The 24,963-nt window shown below is 47.6% G+C and overlaps 1 protein-coding gene across 7 annotated transcripts in view; it reads left to right on the top strand.

Annotated features, from left to right (window-relative positions):
- The window catches only part of ERI3 (ERI1 exoribonuclease family member 3), a 137,170-nt gene that overhangs the window by 43,740 nt on the left and 68,467 nt on the right, over positions 1 to 24,963 (top strand). For all 7 annotated transcript variants that reach the window (XR_010321385.1, XM_064281868.1, XM_023554638.2 and 4 more), the window contains one exon: positions 2,215 to 2,306. Coding sequence is in view for 6 of the 7 variants with exons in the window: in XM_064281868.1 (XP_064137938.1) it covers positions 2,215 to 2,306 (92 nt within the window). In the remaining variant the exon portion in view is untranslated. The remainder of the gene's footprint in view (positions 1 to 2,214; positions 2,307 to 24,963) is intronic.

The following is a 24,963-nucleotide window of genomic DNA, read 5'->3' as shown; positions in this document are numbered from 1 at the left end:
CACATATAAGGGCTTGGGCCAAAGTGGCTGGGAGACAGACCATTCAGCAATGGAAGGTGCAGAATTTACCTGCTGGGAGAGATTGGCTGGCTGAGGAGGATTCTCTGCTGTACATACATACTATGATGAGTTTAGAGACCACATTCTCTGCATAGTCTGGCAATAGGGAACCAGCTCTGACATTCTAGGAGGTAGGAGCACTGTAGCCATGGGGCAAGGTAGGATCTTTGGCTCCACTAAAGAGTGGCTTTAGCGTGTGCCATACCTCTAGAATCTCAAAGCTGTTCAGGGAGCCAGCCTGTACCTGCTAGAGTCAGTCTTACTTAATTTCCATGGGCTCTCCATTACCTGCTAGGTAAGCAGTCTGACCTCACCTAGTGCCTTAGCCTCATTTCTTGCTCCTCCTTTCTATACACTGTGGACTTCAGTCACACTAAACTTTTCCCTATTCATGTTTTCAATCATTAAGCAAATATTTATTGAGTAAACAGTGCTGGGTTAGGGATTAAGCCAGTGAATAAGACAGATAGAGTTCCTGCCTTCATGGTACTTATAGTCTGGTGCGAACAGCAGGCATTAAACAGATGATTAATTGCTTCTTGAATATAAAAGGATTGTTCTTAAACCTTTGCTTCTACCTGCAGAATCTTTCATATGTTCCATGCTTTCAAGCAAACCCTACCACCAAGTTCCTAGTTCAGTTATCTTCTTTGTGAAGCCTTTCCTGACTCCTTCCCCTGTGAAAAGCAGAGTTAGCCACTTCTCCTGTAGCACGCTGATCACGTCTCCGTTGCTGCTCTGTCATATTGGAGTGTGATGATCTGCCCATGCCTTTCTCACCTTTTTAGCCTACTGTCTATTCTGTAGTGGGTACTTAATACATTACCACATTTAATTCACACAACAACCCTGGGAGGTTAGTCATCCTACCCCTTTTTATAGATGGAAGAAACGGAGGTGCAGAAGGGTTAAATGACTTTGAAATGATTTCCCATCAGTGGCACAGCCAGGATATGGAAGAGCCAAGGTTAGAACCCAGATCTGTCTGACTTTCAATCCTGTGTTTTGACTACTGTGTAGTATATAGTATAGCCTTTAAAAATAACCCTCCTGTGTGCGTGTGAGCAGTGGTGTGATCTGCTGCACTTCCTCCCCATGCCTGGGATCTTCCGAAAAATAAGTGATGCTTCATGAATTCTTTATGGTAATTTTCTTGTTATGTACTGATTTTAGTATTTGTACTTCCACTGTGAGTGCAAATACTAAGAGTGGTCAAAGGGATGAAGGAAAATACACTCTAAGTGTACTTAGGAGCAGTTTCTTTCCCTGTATAGGAATTGAGCCCAGCCTTCAGAACATTCTGCTGAATTTGAATCCTCAACCAGGAAGAAGAGACATACAAAGTCTGGGGTCAGTTTATGGGCTTTTAGCAACCAGAGCAGACAGTGTTAGCCCATATGTCAGGATTTCTTACCCTGCCTTTAGGCTCCAGCCCAGCAAAGGGGCCTCTCTTGCGAGACTCATGGTGAAAATTAACTTCACCTTTAAGAAAGGAGATTTTGCTCTGAGGCTTTCTCTCTCCTCTGTTGCCTGTCCTTTCACATACATACCAAAAAATGTTTTTTGATGTGGAGTTGATTCTGACTTACATGGTTAAGATCTTTGAGGGCAAGAACTGGTTCTTAAATTAAATCTTTCTGACACAGCAATTGGAACAATGGATGTCAGTAAACATTTGGTGGGTAGGTGAAATGAATAAATGAATGAATGAAGATGTGGATTGGAGTCCCTGCTTGGGACCTCCTTCTAGCCTGTTTTCCTGGCCCAGAACAGTCTGTGCCTGTGCTAGGCTGTGCCTTTGTTTGAAGACCAGTGAGAGAAAAGACAGGTCAGAGCAAGGTATTTGGACAGACTTGTTAGGTTCTGTCTTTATCCTGTCCAAGGCAGGCTGCCAGGAAATGGGGGAGTGGGGAGCTCTCCCCTCCTCTCCACCAACTTAGGCTTCTGGGATCTTTCTGTAGAGATCTTCCTCCAAATACCTCCATAGTCTTGAGGCAAGGCCGAGAGCCCAGAGAGGAGGCATGGCTGGATAAGATTACAATTTTCTCCTGCTCTGATTACAAGCAGCTTACCTGTGTTTCACTGTTGTGGCTCTTCACAAGCTCAGGGAAAGAAAAAGGAAAATCTCATCTCTTCTTGTTGTGTACTTTTCAGAGGGTCGATGAGTGGATGGCGAAGGAAGGCCTCTTAGACCCAAACGTCAAGTCAATTTTTGTCACCTGTGGAGACTGGGACTTAAAAGTCATGTGAGTATGAGAAGGGCTACATTGCTAATAGGGTTTGGAACCTTCCAGAAGCCCAAAGTACAAGCCTGTAGGGCAGCTGGGTCAGGGATTCCCTGCATCTATGGGGCTACCAGGGCTAGCAGAGGGTCGGGAGCCCTGCCTTTTGCCTGCTCTTGAGCAGGAATAGACCAGTCAAGGCCCCTACTAGGACTACTGTTGTTGGGACCTTCCTTCCTTTTGCAAGTCTCAGTAATCAGGATAGGCCTTACAATCACTGGGCTACATGTTATTGCCCTGGAAGGAAGGTCTTTACAGGTTTTTTTTTTAACACCAAGCACATAGTTCTCACTCTGTAAAGGCACTGTTCTAAGCGCTTTACAGATAACTCATTTAACAGCCCTATGGTTTACTGGGTATGGAGTAGGTACTATCTTATAGATGAGGAAATTAAGGCACAGAGAGGTTAAGTAATTTGCACAAGGACGCATAGTGCGTAAGTAGCAGAGCCAGGATTCAAACTCAGGCAACCTATCTCCAGAGTCCTTTCTCTTAACTGTTATACTATGCTACCCTCTTATCTGGAGCTCTGGTGGCGCAGTGGTTAAGAATTCAGCTACTAACTGAATTAGGTTGGCAGTATGATCCACCAGTCACTCCTTGGAAACCCTATGGGGCAGTTCTACTCTGTCTTATAAAGTTGCTATGAGTTGGAATCGACTTGACGGCAGTGGGTTTTGGTTTTATCCTCTTACCTGGATCCAACTAAGAGCCCAGTGGTGGGATGAGAGGGCTGCTTCTAGGAAGCTGCTCAAGTCACTAGTCTAGGGCATCTTCTCTTTCCTCCTTTGTCCTCATTGCTTTTTCGCCTTTGTCTCCGGATCCTGGTTATGGAAGACGAAACTATTTTCTTTGCTGGGCTGACGCTTCTGCATCTTGTCTGCCCTCATGGATACCTGGCTTCAGACAGCCCCCAGGGAACTAAAGGGGGATGGAGGTGGTGGGGGTACTGTTTGCTGAGGATTGATAGAATTGATACCTCTGTGTTCTTTTGTGACCGAGAGCAGCAGCAAGCATTCTGTCTGTGTGCGTGTCTGTGTGCGTGTCTATGTGTGTATTCGAGCTTTTGAACACAGAGTGGGGTGTTGATTTGGGATGGGGAGTAGTGGCTCTGGAGTGACATTTGCTACCAAATCAGCCATTATCTTACCTTTTTATGCCTTTTTACCCTTCGGGTGCTGGGCATTGAGATAACGGCTATATACCCAGGGTAGGTGTCAGGCCTGCTATTGAACAGAGATCTCTGAGTGAGCCAGGAGGAGGAGTGATTTCTAGATCACATAAACACACACATACCTCATCTCCCACATCCCTTAGATTGTGTACACACACAGATCGCACGCCTCTGGGTATGTACACACAGCTCCCAGAGCTCCAGAGTATCTCCATACTCCCAGATGACACTCATTTTGTCAGGTAAATTATACAGGCTGGGACTCGAAGCAAATATGAATTAGAGGTGAGGAGGAGGAAGACTGTTGGTCTTGTTCATGGTGCTCTGGGCAGCTTTGAGCATTTGAAGCAGGGAAGGGACTTGTGTGGAGCTCTGTAGCACAGGGGGGCTCTTCAGGGTAGGGTGGGAGTCAGGCTGCATGCCCAGAGTTCTTGGGCTCGTGTGGCCCAGGAGGAAAGCCCTTTGGCCAAGGCCAACTGTCTTCTTCCTCCAGATTAAAAAAAAAAAAAAAAATTTTTTTTCTTCTGTTATTCCAGTGGTTTCTCTCTTTAGCATGTTTGTTCCCAAACACCTGCCTTTTAGAATGTTTTTCTCTGTGAATGGTGTGTATATGAAAAATTTAACTGTATGTGAGTGTAGGGATTACCTGATTGGGCCTCCTAAACTTGGGGTTGGTCTCCCCATGAGATAGAGAGGGAATTTCAGAGGGTGTTTTCTTATTTGGGTCTGGCCTACAGTAGCAGTTTGGCCCTTGGTGTGGTGGGCCCTGTACATGTATTGGTAGCTCAGAAGACTGCTTCGCATCTTCATGAGAAGTGATGTAGTTCCTCAAGAAGAGGAATTGGCTTGTGAAATCCAAGCATTTCTGAAAGGAATCTAAGTTGAATGAGCGTATACCTGATCTCATTCAGTCCTGTTAACTGCTTTCTCTGGTAGGAGGTGGTACCTCCCTTTTATAGAGAGGGAAAAAAAAAAACAAAAACTAAAACCCTGAGATTCAAAAAGGTAAGGACACCTAGCTAGACAGAATTGAATTTTAAGGCCGTGTAGTTTTCAGTTTTCAGAAGACATGGGTAAAAGCAGCAGTGGCAGACTTTGGTGGCTGACTTAGGTTTGGATTGGGAAGGCCAGGGAAGCACTAAAAAATGGTGTGTAGGAAGAAAACAAATGTCAGGTGGCAGGGGCTACAGAGAGGAGACAGAGCTCTGTGGCTGCCTTTTAGAAGCGGGACTTCGTGTAACTGCTGGGAAGGCTCTTAATTAAATGTGTAACAAAATAAAAACAGCCAGAGAGGAAACCTAAGTAGAGCTTCGTGACAGTGCACAGCTTATCGGCGTTCCTGTAACTTCTTGTCAGAGGCTCATCAGATAGCTCTCGTCAAAGCATCAACTTTTTATGTGCCTGGTAAAGGCGGCTGATGAGCCTGACAAGGGTGGTGTTGAATTGACATCCACAACTTGTTAGTATATGGCTTCTTCTTATTTTGACATCCATTTTTAGATTTAACTAAGTCTAAAGAATTCAGCAAATATTCTCATTTCACAGAGTAGTTTCCTGGAGCCAGGGCTCCTTCTCATTGCTGTCCTTCTCCTCTCTCCCACTTCCTACTGCTATTCCCCACCCCCCTCAGCTTCACATCACTTTTGTTGGGAAGGACCTGATTAAGGAGGCACTGAGAAATGGGAAGTGAAGTGGCATCAGAAATTCTAGTGAAGAAAAGAAATAAATCTGCTCCCATCCTGACAAAATCATTTTGTGTCTATCTTTTATCAAAGTTGGATGAGAGTTGATATTCCAGGTTTGATGCTATAGTTGCAGAACCTGCTGAGGTAGGTTTTAATTTAGTGGGTATGGATTTAATTTTCCTTCTAAACTTGTTCAGGAAACAACCCTTGTTATGGGTTTGGCCCCTGGTCAGCTTGCTTTCCCTACCTGGCCTACCTTTCCTTTTCCTTACCTGGTGTTTCCTGAGCCCGCTCACAGGATTTAGCATCCTTTGACCAATTTTCCCTGTTCTCTGCTATCCAGGCAGGTAATTTCTCTTTAAAGGGGTTCCCTCTTTGGAATGGTGGAAGGGTAGGGCTAGTACAGAGTGAGGGAGTGACTCCTTTAGGTGCCATCCTTGAGGAACTTAGAGTTTAACTCATAGCTCGAAGATCTAGGTTCACCAGCTGAACAGCACAGAGTGGCTGAGAAGCTGGGCCGGAAGACTTTCGCAGAAAGCTGTGGGTATGAGAAGAGGGGCAGGTCAGAAAGATGGGAGAGAAAGAGCTGGTATGAAGGGAGACCTGATCCTCAGTGCAGTCTGGGAAGAAGCCCCTTTGGAGATGGTCAGGATGATCAGACACTGTACCCTGGCGGAGGAGAGTCCAGGGGCCTGCTCAGAGTGTGTTGAGAGGACATGCATCTAGGCTCAACCTCAGTTTTGGAATGGGAGGTTTCCCTCCTACTAGAGATTGAACATGTAAACGCGGGGCAGCCATATGGCTTCACTTATTTCCCTGCCTTCCGTGTAGAGTGTGCATAGTGCATACACCGTCTGTTGGTGCTGTACAGATGTGGACCTGGACTAGAGCACTTCAGGTTTTGGAAAGTTTGGATTAAAAGATACTTGCTCGGGTTGTAATACTTACTGTTTGAGTTGGGGAGAGTACACTCATCAGGGACTACTGGCACCCGTCAGGGCTAAAGTCAAGTGTCAAGACCCCTGAAGAGCAGAGATTACTGTTTCCTGGAGTGAAGTACCACAGTGATAGAACCACGCACCTGGGAGAGCACTGTGTAGTAATAGTGTCCTTCCTGTACCACCCTGAGTGTGAGAGCAAAGAGAACAATGCAAAGCACCTGGATTTTCTCATTGTCACCACCGTGTGTTGGGTCCTCCATGGTGGGGACTGGGGGAGATAGCCCATGGACCTGAGCCATGGAGGGTAAGACTGGTCCTAGGAGCAATGTGAAGGGCCTTCTCTGAGATTTGTGCCTCTAAGATTGAGGACTGGGACTATTCTGGAAAAGTTTATGTAAGAATACAGAGAGCCAAAATTTATGGAGCACTTATTATATACCAGGAGCACTGCTGTGCTGTTTGCACATGTCTTATTTAATCTTCACCATAATCATATGAAATAAATTCTGTTCATAACCCTTTTCTACAAGTGAGGAAACTGGGGCCCAGAGAGGTAAATAATTTGTCAAACACATACATCCGGTTTGTTGTAGAGCAAGTATTTGAACCTAGGCAGTCTGACTCTAGAGCTGACATATTTAACCACTATACCATCTGACTGCCTGCTTTTATCCTTCGTGGCCCATGGATTTGTGATTTGGTGGGAGTGCCCTTCTCCTATACAGTCATACGCCACACAGCATCCGTTTGGGCAGTGTTCACCACATATATGTCCGTGGTCCCATAAGGTTATAATAGAGTTCAGGAGTCCCCACTGGAGAATGGAACACAGTGAACGTTAACCAGACATAGCAACCAGATGTAGCCAGTGCAACACACGTGTCTCATGTCTCTTGTATACAAAGCAATTGCACTGCCAGATGTATAATGGTATAGTATACTACAGTATCCCATATAGCTTTGCTAAGTACTGGCAGTCCCTGGATTATGAACGAATTCCATTCCTAAGTCTGTCTTTAAGTTGAATTTGTATGTAAGTCATAGCAGTTAGGTACATTTCATATCTAATGTCAGTTAGTCAAGTGTTTGTCTTAGTATACAGTATATAATATACCTTTCTATGCATAAAAAACATTAGAGAAACACTTCCAAATGCATTAAAACATCTTTAACATAGTAGTACAGTAATAATTTTGTTTTGTTTTGTTTTTACAGTAATAATAAGGCTTTGATGCAGGTCGCAAAGTAGTGCCTGTTTGTTACTACAAACCATTGTATGTACCTCAGGTTTTTAATATAATAGGCTTTACAGGGTTGGTCATAACAACAGGCTGTACATAAGTTGGATGTTTGTAATCCAGGAACTGCCTGTATATAATATGGTGTTCACACGATGTCCAAATTATAGAATGTCCTGTTTGACAGAATGTATTATGGACATTAAGCAACGCATGACTATACTGTCTTTGCACTGAGTGGCAGAGGCTGCAGATGTTCTCTGACATCTGGGCTGCTGGTTCCTGGTCTGGTGTGCGTGGAGGTCTGGATTGTGATATTCTTTTTTTTTTTTTAATTTTTATTGTTCTTTAAGTGAAAGTTTATAAGTCAAGTCAATCTCTCATACAAAAATTTATATACACCTTGCTATATACTCCTAGTTGCTCTCCCCGTAATGAGGCAGCACACTTCTCTCCACCCTCTATTTCCGTGTCCATTCAACCAGCTTCTGTCCCCCTCTGCCTTCTCATCTCCCTTCCAGACAGGAGCTGCCCACATAGTCTCATGTGTCTACTTGATCCAAGAAGCCCACTCCTCCCCAGTATCATTTTCTATCTTATAGTCCAGTTCAATCCCTGTCTGAAGAGTTGGCTTTGCTGTGATGTTCATTTTGATATGGAAGCATAGTTGGCCAGGACATGTGGTGGGTGGTGATTTGGGGCTGCCCAATAGCCTCATTACTGGGCTACAAATTAATGAATCCTCAGATGTGTTTTAAGGAAACCATGGCCAGCATCACTTTGGACACCTCTATTGTGTGGTATGTTCACAAACTGGTGAGGCATTTCATTGTGTTAGTAAGCTCATGAGACCCTTGCTCCTTGCCCATGGGTGTGCCAGTTAGTCCCAGCACTGAGCTGCATCATCTTTGATTAGCAGTCTGCTCGGGGAAGGGCTTGAGTAAGAACTCCCTGCCAGTACTGACTTGTCTCGTTTCCTGTTACTTTTATCTGTCACTGCAAGCACTTGGGTTCCCCTCCTGAACTAATTAAGTTTGCATGTGTTTAGACACATTGCCAAATAGGGCTTAGCAAAGCGGAACTGAGCTACATCTCTTTCTGAGTAGGGAAGGAAGTGTATATGCGTGCTCCTCCACAAGCCAGGGAGAATCATGGATGACATGGAGTGGGTGTGTGTGCAGATGATAGGCACCCTGCCCTGGCCTTCCTAGTACACAGCTGGCCTGCACAGCAGCCTTCTGGTTGGTTGGCAGAAGCAAGTGAGGGCTGGCCCTCCAGCTCTCTTAGTGAATTGAGTTTTCTAAGGGGGCTGATAATGGAAAGAGAGCAGGCCCTGAAATATGTTTCCCCTGCCACCAAAATTGAAATTCAGGTTTAGTGGGATTTGCTGGGGGTTTGTAGGGCTGTGCACTAGTTGCTGCTAGCCTAAACTTGCTTAGCCTCTAGCCCTAAAACCACATATAGGGTTAGCAGAGTGTAAGGTGGCCCTCTTTCTAAGCCTGTGAGAGGTATATTAGCAACTTGGACAACTGAAGGCTCAAGTTTTTCTTCTTGCCCAGAAGACTCCATTTCCCCCTCCTCAGTCTACTATGATCCCTGTGAGGCAGCTGCAGGGAGAGGTGGAGGGAAGGAGAATAGCGTTGCCCAGTCTCCCCACCCTGTGGAGTTCAGCTTAATGGATCACCGTAGTGTGGTGATGGCTGACAGCATGTTTTTTGTGTCAGGCTGGTGCCTGCCTTTTCCCTAGTGCTGAAATGCCCTGTGGCTGACCATACGTGGGGCCCATCCAGATAGCAGTTATGGGGGCATCTGTTCTGTGTAGTAATCACCGTGTTGTGGGCTCCTGTCCTTGCATAAGGAGTGGGATTATTGCTACAGAAAGCAGAAGAGCCAGCTGGGGACCTTGGTCAGGGCCTCCGTCTTATAGATATGAGGCTAGTGGGTCAGCTTCCTGGCCATAGAGAGCCTCTAGGTGGGCAAGATCGGCTCAGAGTCAGCCCTGGCCCCTAGTGCACAAGAAGTGTGTGTTGGGGGGCTGTGGGGACTGGAGGTTGTGTAGGAATTCTGAGCCTTAGTGCTATAGCCTAAGCCCAGAGAGAACAGGAACCAGACCTGCCCTCGCTTCAGCTTCCCTAGAGCCTTCTCGTCAGTGGAGGTGCATTGGGTTAGCCCCAAGAAGGCAGCTTGAGTTGATGGGGTCATGTTTCAGCTGCAGCTAATCCAAGTGACTCGATATAAATCTCTTGCTGCTGCCTCTCCCCTCCCTCCCATCCCCAACCCACAGACAGGGAAATGAATCCTGGCCCTCGCCCTGAATACATCGTGGCAGGCCTGCCTCTAATGAGAGAGGGCCATTCATTGTGGGGTGAAGCTCCCTGCAGAGCCTGGGATGCCATTAATTAAAGAAGAGCCACCTGAAGCCAATCGTGCGGCACAGCCTGCCACGCTCAGATGGAGTGGTTGGGGGGTAGCCTCTTAGCCTAACAGCTCCTTGGGCCCAGAGTTCTTGGGCTTGGGGGAGTGCCTCCCTCTCTTCCACCTCCGGATCCGGCCTGCCTAGGAACATATGAGAGCCCCCTCATACACATGTCCTGAGGTCTAGAACTGGCCGTAAAGGGCTTCCTGATCACGGGCTTGGCAGGGGATTATCCATTTCCTATGTGTAGATCCTAGGGCAGGAGCAGGTTTGTTTGGAGTAAGGACAGGCCTCTGGTTCCCAGACTGTGCTCCCTTCACACTCTTCCCGATGTGGTCCTGGGCCTGTGGGTCAATAGGCATCTCACCCTGTATTCTCCTTTCAGAGCCTTTTTTGGGACAATTCGTCTGCTCTGGAAGGACTTTGGACCTGGAGGAGATGGCCCCAGGAGCGCTGGGAGAAGTTCTGTGTCTGGCCAACAAGCATGGCCTCTCCCTTTCACAGCAAGAACCTCTGGTGTTCCAGTTTCTGGGCACTTTTAGGCTGAAGGGTGGGGCGACAGTGGCAGCCTCATCTCACCCCCTGGGAGGGTATCTGAGGATCTAAATCACTTCAATGATTTACAGGAAACCCTGGAATAGAATTTTTGCTCAGTTAAAACCCTGATAAAATATAAAGATGCTTTACTTAGTCGATCAGGCTTGGAGATGTTTATGGTGGTGGGAGCCTCATGCCTTGGCCTGTAACAGAGCTTCTGACTGGATGGCTCTTTATTGCTTAATTGGTCCCAAGGCAAGTGTTGCTGCCTAGATTCTGGCCCCGGATTTGATATGTGGAGCCCTTTTTGCTGGTAGGAGGGGCTGTAGGAATTGAGTCCTTTGCCTTAGTCCAGAGTTAGGGTAGCTCAGCCTTTTTCTACCTGGCTTGTCAGAAACACACATTGGGTCCTGTTTCTGTGGCCCTTCAGGGCACTCTCTGGAAGTTTGGTTTTGTGCTCAATGACAGGCATTCTGATAGGCTACTTCAGAGAGACTTAGAACCCGCTGGGGGCATGACTGGACTGTGTGATTCATTTCTGCTCCCCTAGAGCTCTCCTGGCACGCAATAGACGCTACATGAAGCCTCCTGACGGGCCATGACCTCCTAGGCCTAGGACTTGGACTGCCCTTCCTTTGTATTTTGAATATTTTTTTTACCTTCCCAGGTTCTGGCCCTTTGCTTAGTCCCCTCTGTCCTCAGGCAGCTAGATAGTGAAGTCTGGAGGGCCTTGTCTCCTACCCTCCACAGAGAAGGGGCCACTGATGCTCCTGGAAAGTATTTTCTTTTGAGTGAGATATATTTTAGATCAATGTTTTTAAAAGCTTTTTGTGCAACTTGTGAACAATAACTCTTTTTGGTCTTTTAAAAATTTGAAGTATAAAATAGGTGTAATAGGGTACATTAAGTGTACAAATATAAAGTATACAGCTCAATGTATTATACAAGTATATACCTGTGTGATCACCATGCAGATCAAGGTAAAGAACCCTTTCCATTATCCCAGAAAGTTCCCTTGTGCCCCTTCTTGATCAGTAATACCCTTCTCCAGCCAGGTAACCACTTTTCTGATTTCTGTTACTTTTGGTTTGCTTTGTTTGTTCTTGACCTTCTTTTACTTCATATAAAGAGTACATTCAAAGATGTATTCCTTTGTGCCTGACTTCTTTTGCTCAACATAATGTACGAGAGATTCATCCATGTTGTTGTATATAGCAGTTCAGCCTTTTTATTGTAGCGCGGTATTCCATTGTGTGACCACTCTCCAATTTATTTATTAATTTTTCTTTTGATGGACTACCTACCTTTTTAAGGTGCTCAGTACATGTTTTTGGAATGAGTATGTAAATGCTCAATCTGATAAGAGAATCTCTCTAGGTCCATCAGTTTGTCCCAGTCCATCTCATCTTTTAAAACCTAGTTCCGGTTTCCTTGGCCATGTAGTCTTCCTTGTCTATTCTGGATCCTTCCTTGTCTATTCTGGATCCTGCAGTGGTCTTCCTCCTCTCTGAACTCCTTTTTTAGGAAGAGGCTGGCCCTAGGCCTGTAGTAGTAACCCTTGAACTCTATTGATCCATTTATGTATTCTTTTCATATAGGTTTATTAAATGCCCACTATGTGCCTCGCACTGTTCTAGGTATTGAGGATACAGCAGTGAACAGAGAGCTAACTTCCAAAACTTCCTGCCTTTACGGAGTTTACATTTTGGTGTGTGCGGACTCCTTTGTATTTTTTGACCTTGATGCCAGAAGAATCTTAGTCTTCTCCAGGATCCTCTATGCTGGGGGCTTCTGCAAGAGCTAGGTAGCAGTGGCCCCTTCCACCTTGGCAGGGCCTCTCTAGGTCTTGGTGGAGTTTCATCTTCCTTTCAGCTGCTGCTGCTGTTGCTGCTTGGCAGTGAAAGGGTTTCTCAGTATTGGTACTTCCCTTCTACTATCTAGGAGTCTGATTCCCTCTGTAAGAGGAGAGAATTAATTTCCAACTTTCCATACCTGTAAGGTGAATGACCTCTGTTTTGTCAGCGCTTGCCAATCTGTCCTTTAATTCCCAGCCAGGGTAATGGAGACATTACTTGTGCTAAAGCAAACCACTAGTTCTCCTAGTGCGATGCTGTGTAGATCCAGGCAGTGGGGAAGATAGGACAGCCCTGCGGGTATCTCCTCACAGATGCACAGGCTCCTGGAGGTTAGATGGGAATTGGCACCTGGGTGGCTTCAGTCCTGTACTGTGGTTGGCAGATTCAAGAAGGGAAGATGCCCTGCCATCATATTCTTCCTAATCACCACCCATGCCAAGAGGGCAGCTGCTTCAGTTTGGTCAGGATTAGGTTTCTTTTGTCAGGTTCCTAAGAACACAGGAGAGGCTGCAAATGCCCCAGTGAGGAAGAAGAGTCGAGGAGCAGGGGTCTTGGTCTTGGGAGATGAGGAGCAGTGAGCTCAAGGCTTCAGGTGGCACAGTGGTCCATGCCTGAATGATTTGTGAACTCCGAGCTTAGCTCTGTTGGGCTTTGGGAAGGGTATCTCTGAGTGGGTGGGATAAATTCATAGTGTCCCTGGCTAAAAGATGACACAACTCAGACTTGATAGTTCTGTAAAACTGTTTCTTCCAAAGCCTGTGAGGATGTTGGTTTGGGGAAGAAAGCAAGCCAGCCCAGAGAATCCCAGGAGCCTGACAGGTCTTTTTCTCTGTGATTCTTTCTTGCAGGCAGCCTGAGGCAGCCTGTCTCTTTGTTAACAGAGTGACAGCAATGTGACACCATGGAAATAATTACTAACAAATCACGGTGCTGACTGCAAGCAGCTCTCTGTCTTCAGAGGCATGTCAGGGTGCATTAGAGCAGGACTGGAGGAGCGGCAGATGTCGGGGCTGAGGCGCAGCCTGCACTCAGACGCTCTCGTCTTCTCCCTTCACCCTGACCCCTTTCTGCTAGGTCTGACTTGTTTGCTCTTGGCCTTTACCCACCAGGACATCTAAAGGACCAACTGGAACCATGGCACGTGGCTGGTCTGGCTTCTTCTGGGCAGGTAGCTAGGACCCCTGTCTTTGCTAAGGAACACCTGAGTAGTGATGAGATTCAGGAGTTTTTCTATTATGTGGACCCAAAAGGTGAATGGGATGCTCCATTTCTGATTTACTGTCTGCCAGCTGGGACCAGCTTCACCTGCTAGTGCTTTGGGTTTTGGGGTGACAGTATTTGTTCCAGCTGGACCCAGAATGTGGGGGAAGCCTCACATCTCAGTGTTGGCTCAGATCCCTTGCCCCATCAGCTCTGGTTTCTTCTTAAATTGCCATTGTCAATTTTTGGTAAGTCTACTTTGTCCATTCCCTCTTGGTTAGCAGAGTGATTGCTCTGACTGTCAAGGCTGTAAATAATGTTCCTGGCGTGTATGGCTGGAGGCAGCTGTGTGGGGTGGGGAAAGGAGTGGAAGGAGGAGCAGCACTCCGATGGCTGGTTCGCTCGCACCCCTCCCCACTCATACAATATTTATCCAGGGATGGGAGTCAGATGCAGCGACCTCACGGGTCACCCAGTTAAATAGCTTCTGAACCTCCCTGCATTCTAATTGCTGCAGTTGTCCTTTGCTCTGGAGACTTCTCCTCCCCATTGTCTGCTGAGGCACACACTAATGGCTGTCCTCCCTGGCCCTGCTGGGAGGCATGTGTGTGTGTGGAGGGGAGAGAGGGCTCATTGCTACCTTCCTTTCCCCAGGGATGAGGGAATCTAGGGCCTATTAACAAGTGGCTTTAGCTAGGAGGAGCACCAGTCCCTTGCCTCCCCCCTTCTCCAAAGCCAGATGAAGAAGGAGGCCCAGGCATTTGGCTTGGTTGATGGGGCTAAGGGGCTTTGCCCATTTCCAGCCCTGTAACGAGAATTGTGGAAGTAATGACTTGTCTACAGGCTACATAGAGCCAGGGGACAGAACCTTGAGTATTTAGCTGATGAACATCAGTCTGTGTTCCCATGGTCCCACATTCAGGGTTTGGAAACTAATGAGTGCTACTTCTTATTGGGATACTTGGTAAAGATTGACCAAAGCAAAAGTCCTTTTGGTCCCCTTGAGGTTGAGTTAGATGATTGATAATGGTAGCAGGTGGACCCAATTCATTGATTTAAGATGTGCCGCACATCTTTACTAGGACTGTCTTGGAAATGTCAGTTACCCTCTGCTGTGACTCTTCTCTCCCAAGGAGTACCATTGACAACTGCCATTGAAGGTGCCAACCATAGTGTATCCTGGGAAGTGCTGGCCTTCCAGCAGCCACTTAAAGTTCGTGCTTGTTGAGGGCTGCTTCAGGCCCAGTAAGTGCTGTGCAGGGGCTTGTAGGGACCACCAAGTGATCAGGACAGAAAGAGTGGCATGTATATAACTAATCACAGGGTAAGTAAGGTAGACAATAAGAACACTATAAAGAAGACGCAAAACAAATACTGAGAACCCAGAGGAGAAATGTAGAGAGACAGAATGGGTGGTATTTTTTAGCAGTAAACTTTTTTTTTTTTGAACAAAACATTAAAGGAAGCCCAATATTAACAAAATTTCTAAAAGTTGAAATGTTCTGTTTAAAGCTGGGGAAAGGCGCTGCCCATTCTTTCTTCTTCTCCCCCAGTCCACAAAGTGGCCTGATGTTCCTCCTTAGTACCCTAAAGCTCCATGGAGCACAGTTTCAAAACCATTAGCCCATCTTTATAGGACAGAAGCACAACTCTGTATAGGCCAAGTGCTGATACATCTTGACTGAGTCAGGAGAGCTGGAATCAGGGCAGAGGGGACCAGCCAAAGGTTAAGGGAAACAGCTGTGTCCTTGAGTGCCTGTGTGGGAGCAGAGATCAGACTGCATCCCAGATCCTGAACACTAGGAGGATTACCTCTCTGTAGAGCCTCCAGAGGGCATTGTAGGCCACACAAAGGCAGCCCAGACCCAGGGTCAAGGTGGACACAGGCCAGGTCCAGACTTAGTAGCAGGTAATGGGTGAGGTGTCTTAGAGACAGCTCAAACTGCTAAGGAACTCCTGATTTCCCTGGCCAAGAAGAGAACAGCTCATCAGCTGAGACACTGACTCAGGTACCCTGGAAACCTCCCCTCCCCTGCTCATCCTCCTTTTCCCCACCCGACTCCCTACTATCTGCCGGGGCTTCTGCCATATCATCTGAGGAAGAGAGCTCTGGCAGGTCTTGGTGGCAGCTCCAGCACCCCCATGGTCACAACAGGTAGGGCACTGTGCCCATTTCCCTGGAGGCGTTGCCAAGGGAGGGGCACTGGAGAGGGGCTCGTCCTGTTGTTTCACTAGAGAGGGGCTGGGGAAACACAAGCTGTATGATTCCATGGAATATTTGTGACACCGAGGGAGGTGCATGTTATACTGTTCCACAGGGTGTTTGTGGCACTTGTGTGCTTCTTGTGGTCATTTATGTGGGCACCATGTGGGAGAAATGGGTGTGGAGATAGTTGGCAAGTGGGCTAAAAAGCAGTGGCTCAGGGAGCCACTATGTACATAAACAGTGCCCTTTGGAGGTTTTGAGCAACTGCTTGACAGTAGGGATTTAAGACTGATTTTCCTTGGGAGGACCAGCAGCTCGGCCTATGGGACGTCCCTCTGTACCCGCCTGTATTCTGGTTTGTTTGGGAACTCTCCAGAGCAGCATGTCTGGGAACACTTCCAGCTGTGCCACCAGACCCAGACGCAGGTGACGGCCTTTCGTCTGTACCATGGGGAAACCAAGAGGAAATTAAATGTCATTTGCCCCCTGCACAGCAGGCTGCTGCCGGATCAGACACTGCTGATCAGAGCTGTGCAGAGGGCACCTGAGGGAAGACTTATGCCTGCAGCCATGCCTTCTGAGCTGTGGAGACTCCCGGCTGACGGCTTGGCTCGCTTCCAGAGCTTTCTCTGCCCGGCTGGGTTCACCCTGGCCTGGGGCCCAGCCCTGTGCTATGTGGCAGCTGTGGCCCATGCCAGGCCAGGGGGATGTGTGTCCCAGTGGGAGAAAATGGAGAGGAAGGATAGGGCCTGGCAGTAGAGGACACTCAGGAGATAGTGAGGTGATCAGCCCTTAGAGAAGCTGTGTGGTATTGTGGAAAGAACAGAGCCTTTAGAATTAAGGGAGATCCAGATTTGGGTTCTAGCTTCCCTACTTCCAGTAAAACCAAACCAGTTGGCATCAAGTAGTCCTGTGCTCCATAGAGATTTTCAGTGGCTGTGATCTTTTGGAGGAGCCCTGGTTGTGTAGTGGTTAAGCATTCGGCTGCTAATCAAAAGGTTGACAGTTCAAGTCCACCATCTTCTCCTAGGAAACCCTATGGGGCAGTTATGCTATGTTCCGTAGGGTCGCTATGAGTTGGAATCGACTCGACGGCAACGGGTGATATCTTGGAAGTAGATTGCCAGGATTTTCTTCTGAGGCACCTCTGGGTGGATTTGTACCATCAACTGTTCAGTTAGTAGCCAAACACTTAAGCATTTGCACCGCCAAATCTTGGGGAAGTCACAGAACCATTCCATATCCTCATCTGTAAAATGGGAATTATAATAAGCTCTGGCATCTGATGTCTGTGGGGGAAGTAGCTTCCTGTTGAGACTAGTGCCAGAGTCTTCCTCACCTCCCCAGGTCTGGAAGAATGGTTTGTAACCCCTTGACCATGGGGCCTCTAGAGGGAACTGTGAAGTGAGTTGGCTGAAGTTGATGTAAAGTGGCTGGGTAGTCAGTCTGGCCAGGAAGGCAGAGTGGTAGTCTCTCCCTGCCTGAGGCTTCTCCTCCTTATCCTAGTCCTCAACCAAGCATTGCAAGGCCTTTATGAGGTCAGTGTGGGTGAAGGTGGTAGGGTGAGGTGGGAGACTTTCCAGAGGTCATCCATCTACTTGTGGGGCTCAGCTGGCTGCCTCCAGCCTCACATTTGCCTTCCCCTTCCTGTTCTAGAGGACCACAAGGGTTGCCCCAACCCGTCCCTTTCCTTGAAGTCCTGGTGGTGGGCTGTAGTTCTCAGCTTTGCAATGACATTTATTAACAGGGCGTTGGGAAAAGATGTTTTAATACTGCGAGAGTCCTCCCTAGAAAACTCCCCACCCCCGCTTTGCCCCCCATCTGAAGCATGGCTGCTGATAGTGAAATTCATTAGTGTTCCCTGACAGGCAGTGGCAACAGAGGTGCTGGCTGTCTGCTTCCCGCTCCCTCACTCTCATGCTCCTGCTTCACGCACACTGATATTTAAAGCTGATGGGCTGCTTATAGACTTCTTGTACCATGACAAGTTTGGGGAGGGGGTTGGGAGAGAAGAGACAGACAAGGAGCCAGCTGTCACGCTGGTATTTCAAACACTACTCTCTCCTGACCCTTTGCAGGCTCCAGCAAGTGTATCGTCTTTCTGAAGCCTGTGGTTGGAATTGTAACCTGCAGCCGTCCCAGAGGATGGCGGCAAGCGTGGGGGCAAAGTGGGGCGAGAAGTCAGCAGAGCATTGTCCCAGGGCTGTGGGCTGGCAGAGAAGAATGGAGGGACAGGGTTTGTGTGTGTGTGTGCGCGTGCGCGTGCGCGTGTGTACGCGCGCACGCATGCTTAAACACGGGATTGAAGCTAGTTTTTGTAAGTAATCCCCAGCTTTGTCCTCCCGTCACCAGAGATTAGATGTCCCTTTCTCAGTAGTCTGTCCTAGAGTAATATCTGTTTCATGTTGTGGTTATCCTCTGGGTGGGCCTGGAAGCTCCCTGAGTATAGGGATCAGGTTCGATTGTCCTCTACTCCTTAAGGGACCAGGGTCTCTGTGATGCCCATAAATATGTGGTTACCAACTAGGGTAGAACGCTCTCCCATTTGGGGTCTAAACTGGAGTCTTGGCTTTTGTTCCCTGGTATTTGTGTGCTGATTCTTTGGATTTGGAGAATCAGTCCCAATCCTCTACGCACATCAACTCTCACCAAGCCAGGCTTCCCGTAATTCATTTCTGCAGTTGTTAAGTGGTTTTAGAACTTTCTCTTAGCCTGTCATCCCTAGCAAGGCTTCTCCAGGATCCTTTTCCTGACTCAGGCACTGTCTCCTCAATGCAGGTGGCTTCAAAGTGTCTCCAAAGACTCTTGCAGGTTTGGTCTCGGCTGATCTCCTTATTGCCAGAATGCCTCCTGTGGGCCCTTTATTATTTATAAAGCATGTTTCCATTGGCTGGCTCATTTAATCCTCACAGAGCAGGGCATGGAGGTGATGTAACTTGGCCAAGAATGCATGATCACTTGACCAAGTTGCCTTTTAGTGTGATGGAGCTGTGGTGTGCTGGGCAGTGGGACTGCACCCCTTCACGCCCCAGCTGAGTTCTTTTCTACCCGCAGGGTCCACAGTCACCGGGGAACAGGCCAGGCTCCTCTACTCCCTGCTTTTTAGCCTTGTCAGTGCTATCAGTGCTGCCATTACCTCCTCAATTTCAGACACAGCGGTGTGTCTGTGTGTGTCTGGCTGTCGGCCTAGGGAATGAAGGAGGGGGTTACTGAAGGAAACATGCTGGACATCTCCTGTTGGAGGGTGGAGCCAGAATACCTTTTCTGCCTGCAGACTCAGATGTATTCTTGATCTGTCCAAGCCCATCTTTGATGTGACCACCTCCTATAACTCCACTTGCCCCTATCGTTGCCTCCACTTAGGCTTTCCAACTCTTTATCCTCCAGGTTTCAAGCAGAGGCTTCTGGTTTGGGGCTGATGCGTCCGGGCAGCACCTTTCCCTCCCTTCCTGTTGTTACTGATTCCTCAAGTTGGCTAAAGCACTGAGTGCTAGGCCTGCCTGGGGTGGGCCCATGCTGTGCCTTCTGACATGATATGTCTCGCAGGTGAGATGGATACTAACCAGCTTTGATAAGTAGGAGGCTCAAGCATTAATTTTTTATACATCAGCAGCAGCCAAGTGAGTGAATTCAATTATGAGTCTGCTTTCTCTCTACCCTCCTCCCCCCAGTGTGGTGGTTCAGAGCAGAGACTAAGGAACCTGTTGAAATGAGAAACCCCTATTTCCTAGCTTGACCCCCTCACTAATTCGGGTTAAATTGCTATGCTATTGCAGTGGTGACACATTGTGTTTGCCTCTGTTTGTATAAGAGGATGCAGTGGGGGAGGAAGGACCAATTTGTGCAGAGATAAAAGGTGTCACAGGCAGATAACTAACGTCCCAGCCTCGTGCCTGCTCTCATTGTTGCTCAATTTGCTCCATGTGTAAGCCCAGCCTTCTCTTTCTTCCTTCCCTCCCCTTGGTCATATTTTACCTCGATGCCACAGTGTAATGATGCCCTGCGTAGTGGGGGAGGAGATAGGCACCTCTGGCCGACAGCCCTTCCTGATAACCAAATTCCAGCCCATCCATCACCAGCTACTCTCCTCAACTTGAGGAAGAGTGATCGTGAAAGGTGGGCCGTTTATCATCCAGGTCTGTTTATCTCCTCTGGGTGGGGGAATGGAAATAGGAGAGACAAAGAGCTGTGTCCTCAGCTAAGTGTTGCTTAGGCTGGGGTGCCTGCCCATGATGGATACAGACTCATATCATGCTGACTGTGGAGGCTTTGATTAGACTTTGAGGAGTCCTAGACTGGGACCCCATGGGAATGGGGCCTTTCTTGAGGCCCAGTCTTGGGACTTGGAAAGAGGCATAGGAAATTGTGGCAGCTCTGACATGCGGGACAGCCAGTGACAACATTCTTCCTTAACGTTTGTGTTGGGAATCCTGCATGGAAACAAGCCCCACCCACCCCTACTCGGTGTCTTCTTGAGAGGATCTTCCTTCTGGCTGGTTGGTTGGCTTCCACTGGCCTGCTCCTTACCAAGGCTGGGTCTTCTTGCCTCTGTGGTTCAACCATGATTTTGAAGAAGTCAGAACTTTTCTTCCTGCTCTCCACCTTTGCTCCTTGACACTCCCCTTTTTCTGTATATCAGATAGAATAGCTTGCCTCCTGCAGGAAGGGAGTACCTATTGGGCACCAGGACTGACAGCCCATACTCATTCCAAGGCCCAGGTCAAGTATGGCTCGAGATTCTGCTTGCCCTCTCCTCTTTAAGAGCTTGAGTCTGCTAAAAGTGAGAGTGACATGCAGCTGCCTGAATTGGGGTTGTCCCTAAGACCTGAACAGGAAAAAGCACATAAGGAACAGTGTCCGTGACCTTTTCCAGCACTCTGGAGTATCTGCCTGGTGCCTGCCTTCCTGCTGGTCCTGGCTCTTGATGTCTGTCTGCCAGTCTGTGTGTCAGACCTCCATGGATGCTGCTGGTCTCCTCGTCTCATGCCTGGCAGTTCTCCCCCTAGCCTTGCTTCACCTAATCTTCAAAGCTGAGCTCCTGCTCACAATGGCTTCACCCTGGCCATACCCATTAGAGAGGGTGGTATTACCTTAATGAGCTACTCCCCTGCCTTGGCTGGCGCTGAGCTAGCCACACCTGTTTGCCATCAGGGCTGTCTGGGCCCAGCCAGAGTGGCTCGGTTTGCAGGTGGTAGAGCTGAATGAGGGGTGGGTGGGGTGAAGTGGGGAAGACTTGGCTCCTTTTGCTTTGTGCTCTGTGCTTGTAGGAGGGCAATTCCTCACATACCCTTCCCCCCCCCATACTGTTGTGTTCTTTTTAAGCAGGGACAGGGCTCTCTGCTGCTTTGTTTTTTGTTATCTAAAAGGAGTACTAAGGGAGCTCAAAGAGTACCCCATCTTTCTAACTTTCCCCTAGATAAAGTAGTGAGGAGGCAGTCAGGCCTCCCAGTGTAGGGTTTGATATTCTGTTCTGATGACCCTAAGGAGCCAGTGTAATAAGAGCAGGGCCACATGGTAAATGCCACGGGTGGAGCTTCTTTATAGCCCTAGGCCCTACAGAATTTGGAAAGCGATCATGTCCCCACAAGCAGGATTAGGAAGGGGCTTCCTTAAAGGGGGCCCCTTGCATTCACGAAGCTGAAGGAAGTTTTGATTTGAAAAAATTGCATTTCTTTTTATGATCTGGACATAATTGGCTCTTTTCTATTGGCCATCAGTGATGTCATTCCGACTCTCATAAAGAAGGGGAAATCACACCTGTGGACTCGGTGCATAAAATTTCATTGGGAAACAGTAATAAGCATGGCCAGATGATGTTCGGGCAGTTGGGGAGCTTTGTGCCCAGTGATTCCAGCTGCATGGAGACCTGGGCACCATAAACCTGCCTGCACATTTATGCCCGCAGGCTAGTTCAGGGCCCACTGCCAGTGGCTCTTGGGATCAGTATCTGGTAGGAACTCAAAACATTCAGACCGTTTGTGCTGGGGAGACTTTTGCCATTTTTCTTTCCAAATTGTTAGAGCTGTGGACCCACTAGTACTCATTGACCTTAGCCTTGGGCTCCTAAGAGCCTTGGACCCAGGTGTGGCCTTGCCTTTCCAGAAACACTGCAGTGCTTTGAATGCATGTATACAGCTGATGCCTTGTATGGTCAGAAGACTTACGTTCCATTTCTAGTTCTGCCCTTGGCTTGCTGTGTGTTTGAGAAAACCCCTTTCCTTCTCTGAGCCTCAGTTTCCTCTTTTGTATAGGGGATGATGACCACTCTAACCCACCTTCCTCACAGGATAACTCTTGGTGTTCTCCAAGGGTAGAGTTCTGTTACAGAGATTTACATGTAGATGTCTTCCCACGAGGCACCTCGGGGTTCAAGTTCTGGCATTTGCCTCTGTACCTCTTGTGAAGATGGGATTGGGTTCTGCCCCATCTGTTCTGCTTGCATCCTGGAGTCACAGGGCTAGGACCATCCACAGACCTAGAGGGCCACAACCTGAATTCCTGTGTACAGTGTCTGCAAGCTGTATGGGTACCTGTAAGTGCTTGGAGCTCCTGGGTGAGAGTTATGGTCCTCAGTTCCCATCTGCTTTAGTCACACATGGGGTACAAAATGGCACTCAGTATTGCTGCTGAGCCATAGCTGAAGCTGAGTAGCTAGCTTGATAACTGTCTATCTGGTTTGTCCTCAGTGTGGCTCCTTTGGTACAGGTGCCCCTTTGAGAGCAACAGACAGGATTCTATTGAGCTGGACCCTTCCTGCCTGAGTAGAAATGTCTACAGCAGTGGTCTACCCTTGAAATCCTGCCGAAGAGGGAATTCCTCCCTTTCCCAGGGCAAACCAAAGCCAATAATAGGGCCCCTGGCCTGTATCGTGTGAAAGAAGTAAGGGGTGCTGGGCTGGCTAAGGGTGAATAAGATAGATGTTCCAAGATGCCTGCCTTTTGCTGGTCAATCCTCCTTATCTGTTCCTTTGTAGATTCTGCTGCTTCTGGTGGCTTCCTCATTCACAGGCCTTAATATAGTTCTTCTAAAATAGCTGAGCTCCTCAAGGATTTTTACAAATACCAAGGATAAGGAACATGAAATAAAGGTTGAAGGAAATAAGAAACTTAACCCAAATAGTCAGATTACAGTACTGCTTCATAGGCAACCACACTTTAGCACCTAAGGGCCTTTCATCCTTAAAAAGTTTGGCTAGTCTGGGGTCTTAAACGCTAGCAAGCGGCCATCTAGGATGCATCAATTGGTCTCAACCCACCTGGAGCAAAGGAGAATGAAGAATAGCAAAGACACAAGGTAAATATTAGCCCAAGAGACAGAAAGGGCCACATAAACCAGAGACTACATCAGCCTGAGACCAGAAGAACTAGATGGTGCCCGGCTACCACTGATGACTGTCCTGACAGGGAACACAATAGAGACTCCCTGATGGAGCAGGAGAACAGTGGGATGCAGACCTTAAATTCTCATACAAAGACCAGACTTAATGGCCTGAGTGAGACTAGAAGGACCCTGGAGGTCATGGTCCCTGGACCCTTTGTTAGCCCAAGACTGGAATCATTCCTGAAGCCATCTATTTAGACAGGGATTGGACTGGACTATAAGACAGAAATTGAGGATGATGAAGAGTGAGCTTCTTGGCTCAAGTAAACACATGAGACTATGTGGGCAGCTCCTGTCTAGAAGCGAGATGAGAAGGCAGAGGGGGACAGGAGCTGGTTGAATGGACACGGGGAATATAGGGTGGAGAGGAGGAGTGTGGTGTTACATTAGGGGAGAGCAGTTAGGTTACATAGCAAGGTGTGTATAAGTTTTTGTATGAGAGACTGACTTGAATTGTAAACTTTTACTTAAAGCACAATAAAAAAAAAAAACTTGCCTAATTTCCTCATGTTCATGGTCCTTGATCCCCACCCATGTGAGCACATCCTGCCTGGATATTCTTTCATCATCTTGGCTGTAGCCAGAGTTTCCCTGGCAAGAAATTGACTGGTTACAGTTAACGTCACTGTGCTACCTGTATATTTGAGAGAAACCCACCCCCCATGTGTTAGGAAATCCTTACTATACTGACTGACACATAAACAATCAGCTTTCTATTAGTATCTGTCAAATAATTGAAGGGTAATGGAGGAAGGCTGGACTGCTGTGAACTTGTTGGATAGAATAGGTCATCTCAACTGGATTCTCATAGCCAAACTTCCTAAAAAAGGAGTTCACACTTATGGTCTCACTTTTTCACCTCTCACCCTTTGACACATTCCAGGCTGGCTTCTGCCCCACCAGCCCTCTCACCAAGGTCACTTGTAACTCCTAATTACCAAATCCATTGGGTTTTTGTCAGCTCTCATCTTGCTTGACCACTCTATGGAGCTTGACCCTAATGACCTGCATTTTAAGCTCAAAAATCAGTTATCTATATTCCAGAAAGGGGAAGCTTGCTTTTATCACAGTTTAGGTGGACCTCGGATGATGTGATGTGGGTTTAAAAGAGCATTGTGACCTTAAGTGCCTGACATTTTGATAAAAGTCCAGGGCCCTGTCCTCTGGGAATGGGAGTAGATAGGGTGAGTCCTAACTCATTACGTATTGCTTCTGAGGCATTCTTTTGTTTAAATTGTGCTTTAGGTGAAAGTTTAGAGCTCAAATTAGTTTCTCATACAAAAATTTATACACACATTGTTACGTGACCCTAGTTGCTATCCCTATAATGTGACCGCACATTCCTCCTTTTCACCCGGCATTTCTCGTGTCCATTTAACCAGCTCCTATCCCTTTCTGCCTTCTCATTTTGCCTCCAGACAGGAGCTGTCTGTTTAGCCTCCTGTATCTTCTTGAACTAAGTAGCACACTCTTGACGAGTATCATTTTATGTTTTATAGTCCAGTCTAACCTTTGTCTGAAGAATTGGCTTTGGAAATGGTTTTAGTTCTGGGTTAACAGAGTCCGGGGGCCATGTCATCTGGGGTTCCTCCAGTTTCAGACCATTAAGTCTTTTTACTAGAATTTGAGTTCTGCACCCCACTTTTCTCCTGCTCCGTCAGGGACTCTATGTTGTGTTCCCTGTCAGGGCGGTCATTGGTGGTAGCCAGGCACCATCTAGTTCTTCTGGTTTCAGGCTGATAGAGTTTGGTTTATATGACCGCTTTTGTCTCTTGGGCTGATATTTTCCTTGTGTCTTTGGTGTTCTTCTTTCTCCTTTGCTCCAGGTGGGCTAGGACAAATTAATGCGTCTTAGATGGCCGCTGGCTAGCTTTTAAGACCTCAGATGCCACTGACCAAAGTGAGATGCAGAACATTTTCTTAATAAACTTTGTTATGCCAGTTGACCTAGGTGCCCTTGAAACCCTGGTCCCCAGACACCTGCTTCT

The sequence above is a fragment of the Loxodonta africana genome, chromosome 3, assembly GCF_030014295.1.
Source record: "Loxodonta africana isolate mLoxAfr1 chromosome 3, mLoxAfr1.hap2, whole genome shotgun sequence".
Classification (NCBI taxonomy): Eukaryota; Metazoa; Chordata; class Mammalia; order Proboscidea; family Elephantidae; genus Loxodonta; species Loxodonta africana.
This window is presented reverse-complemented; position numbering and strand designations above follow the sequence as displayed.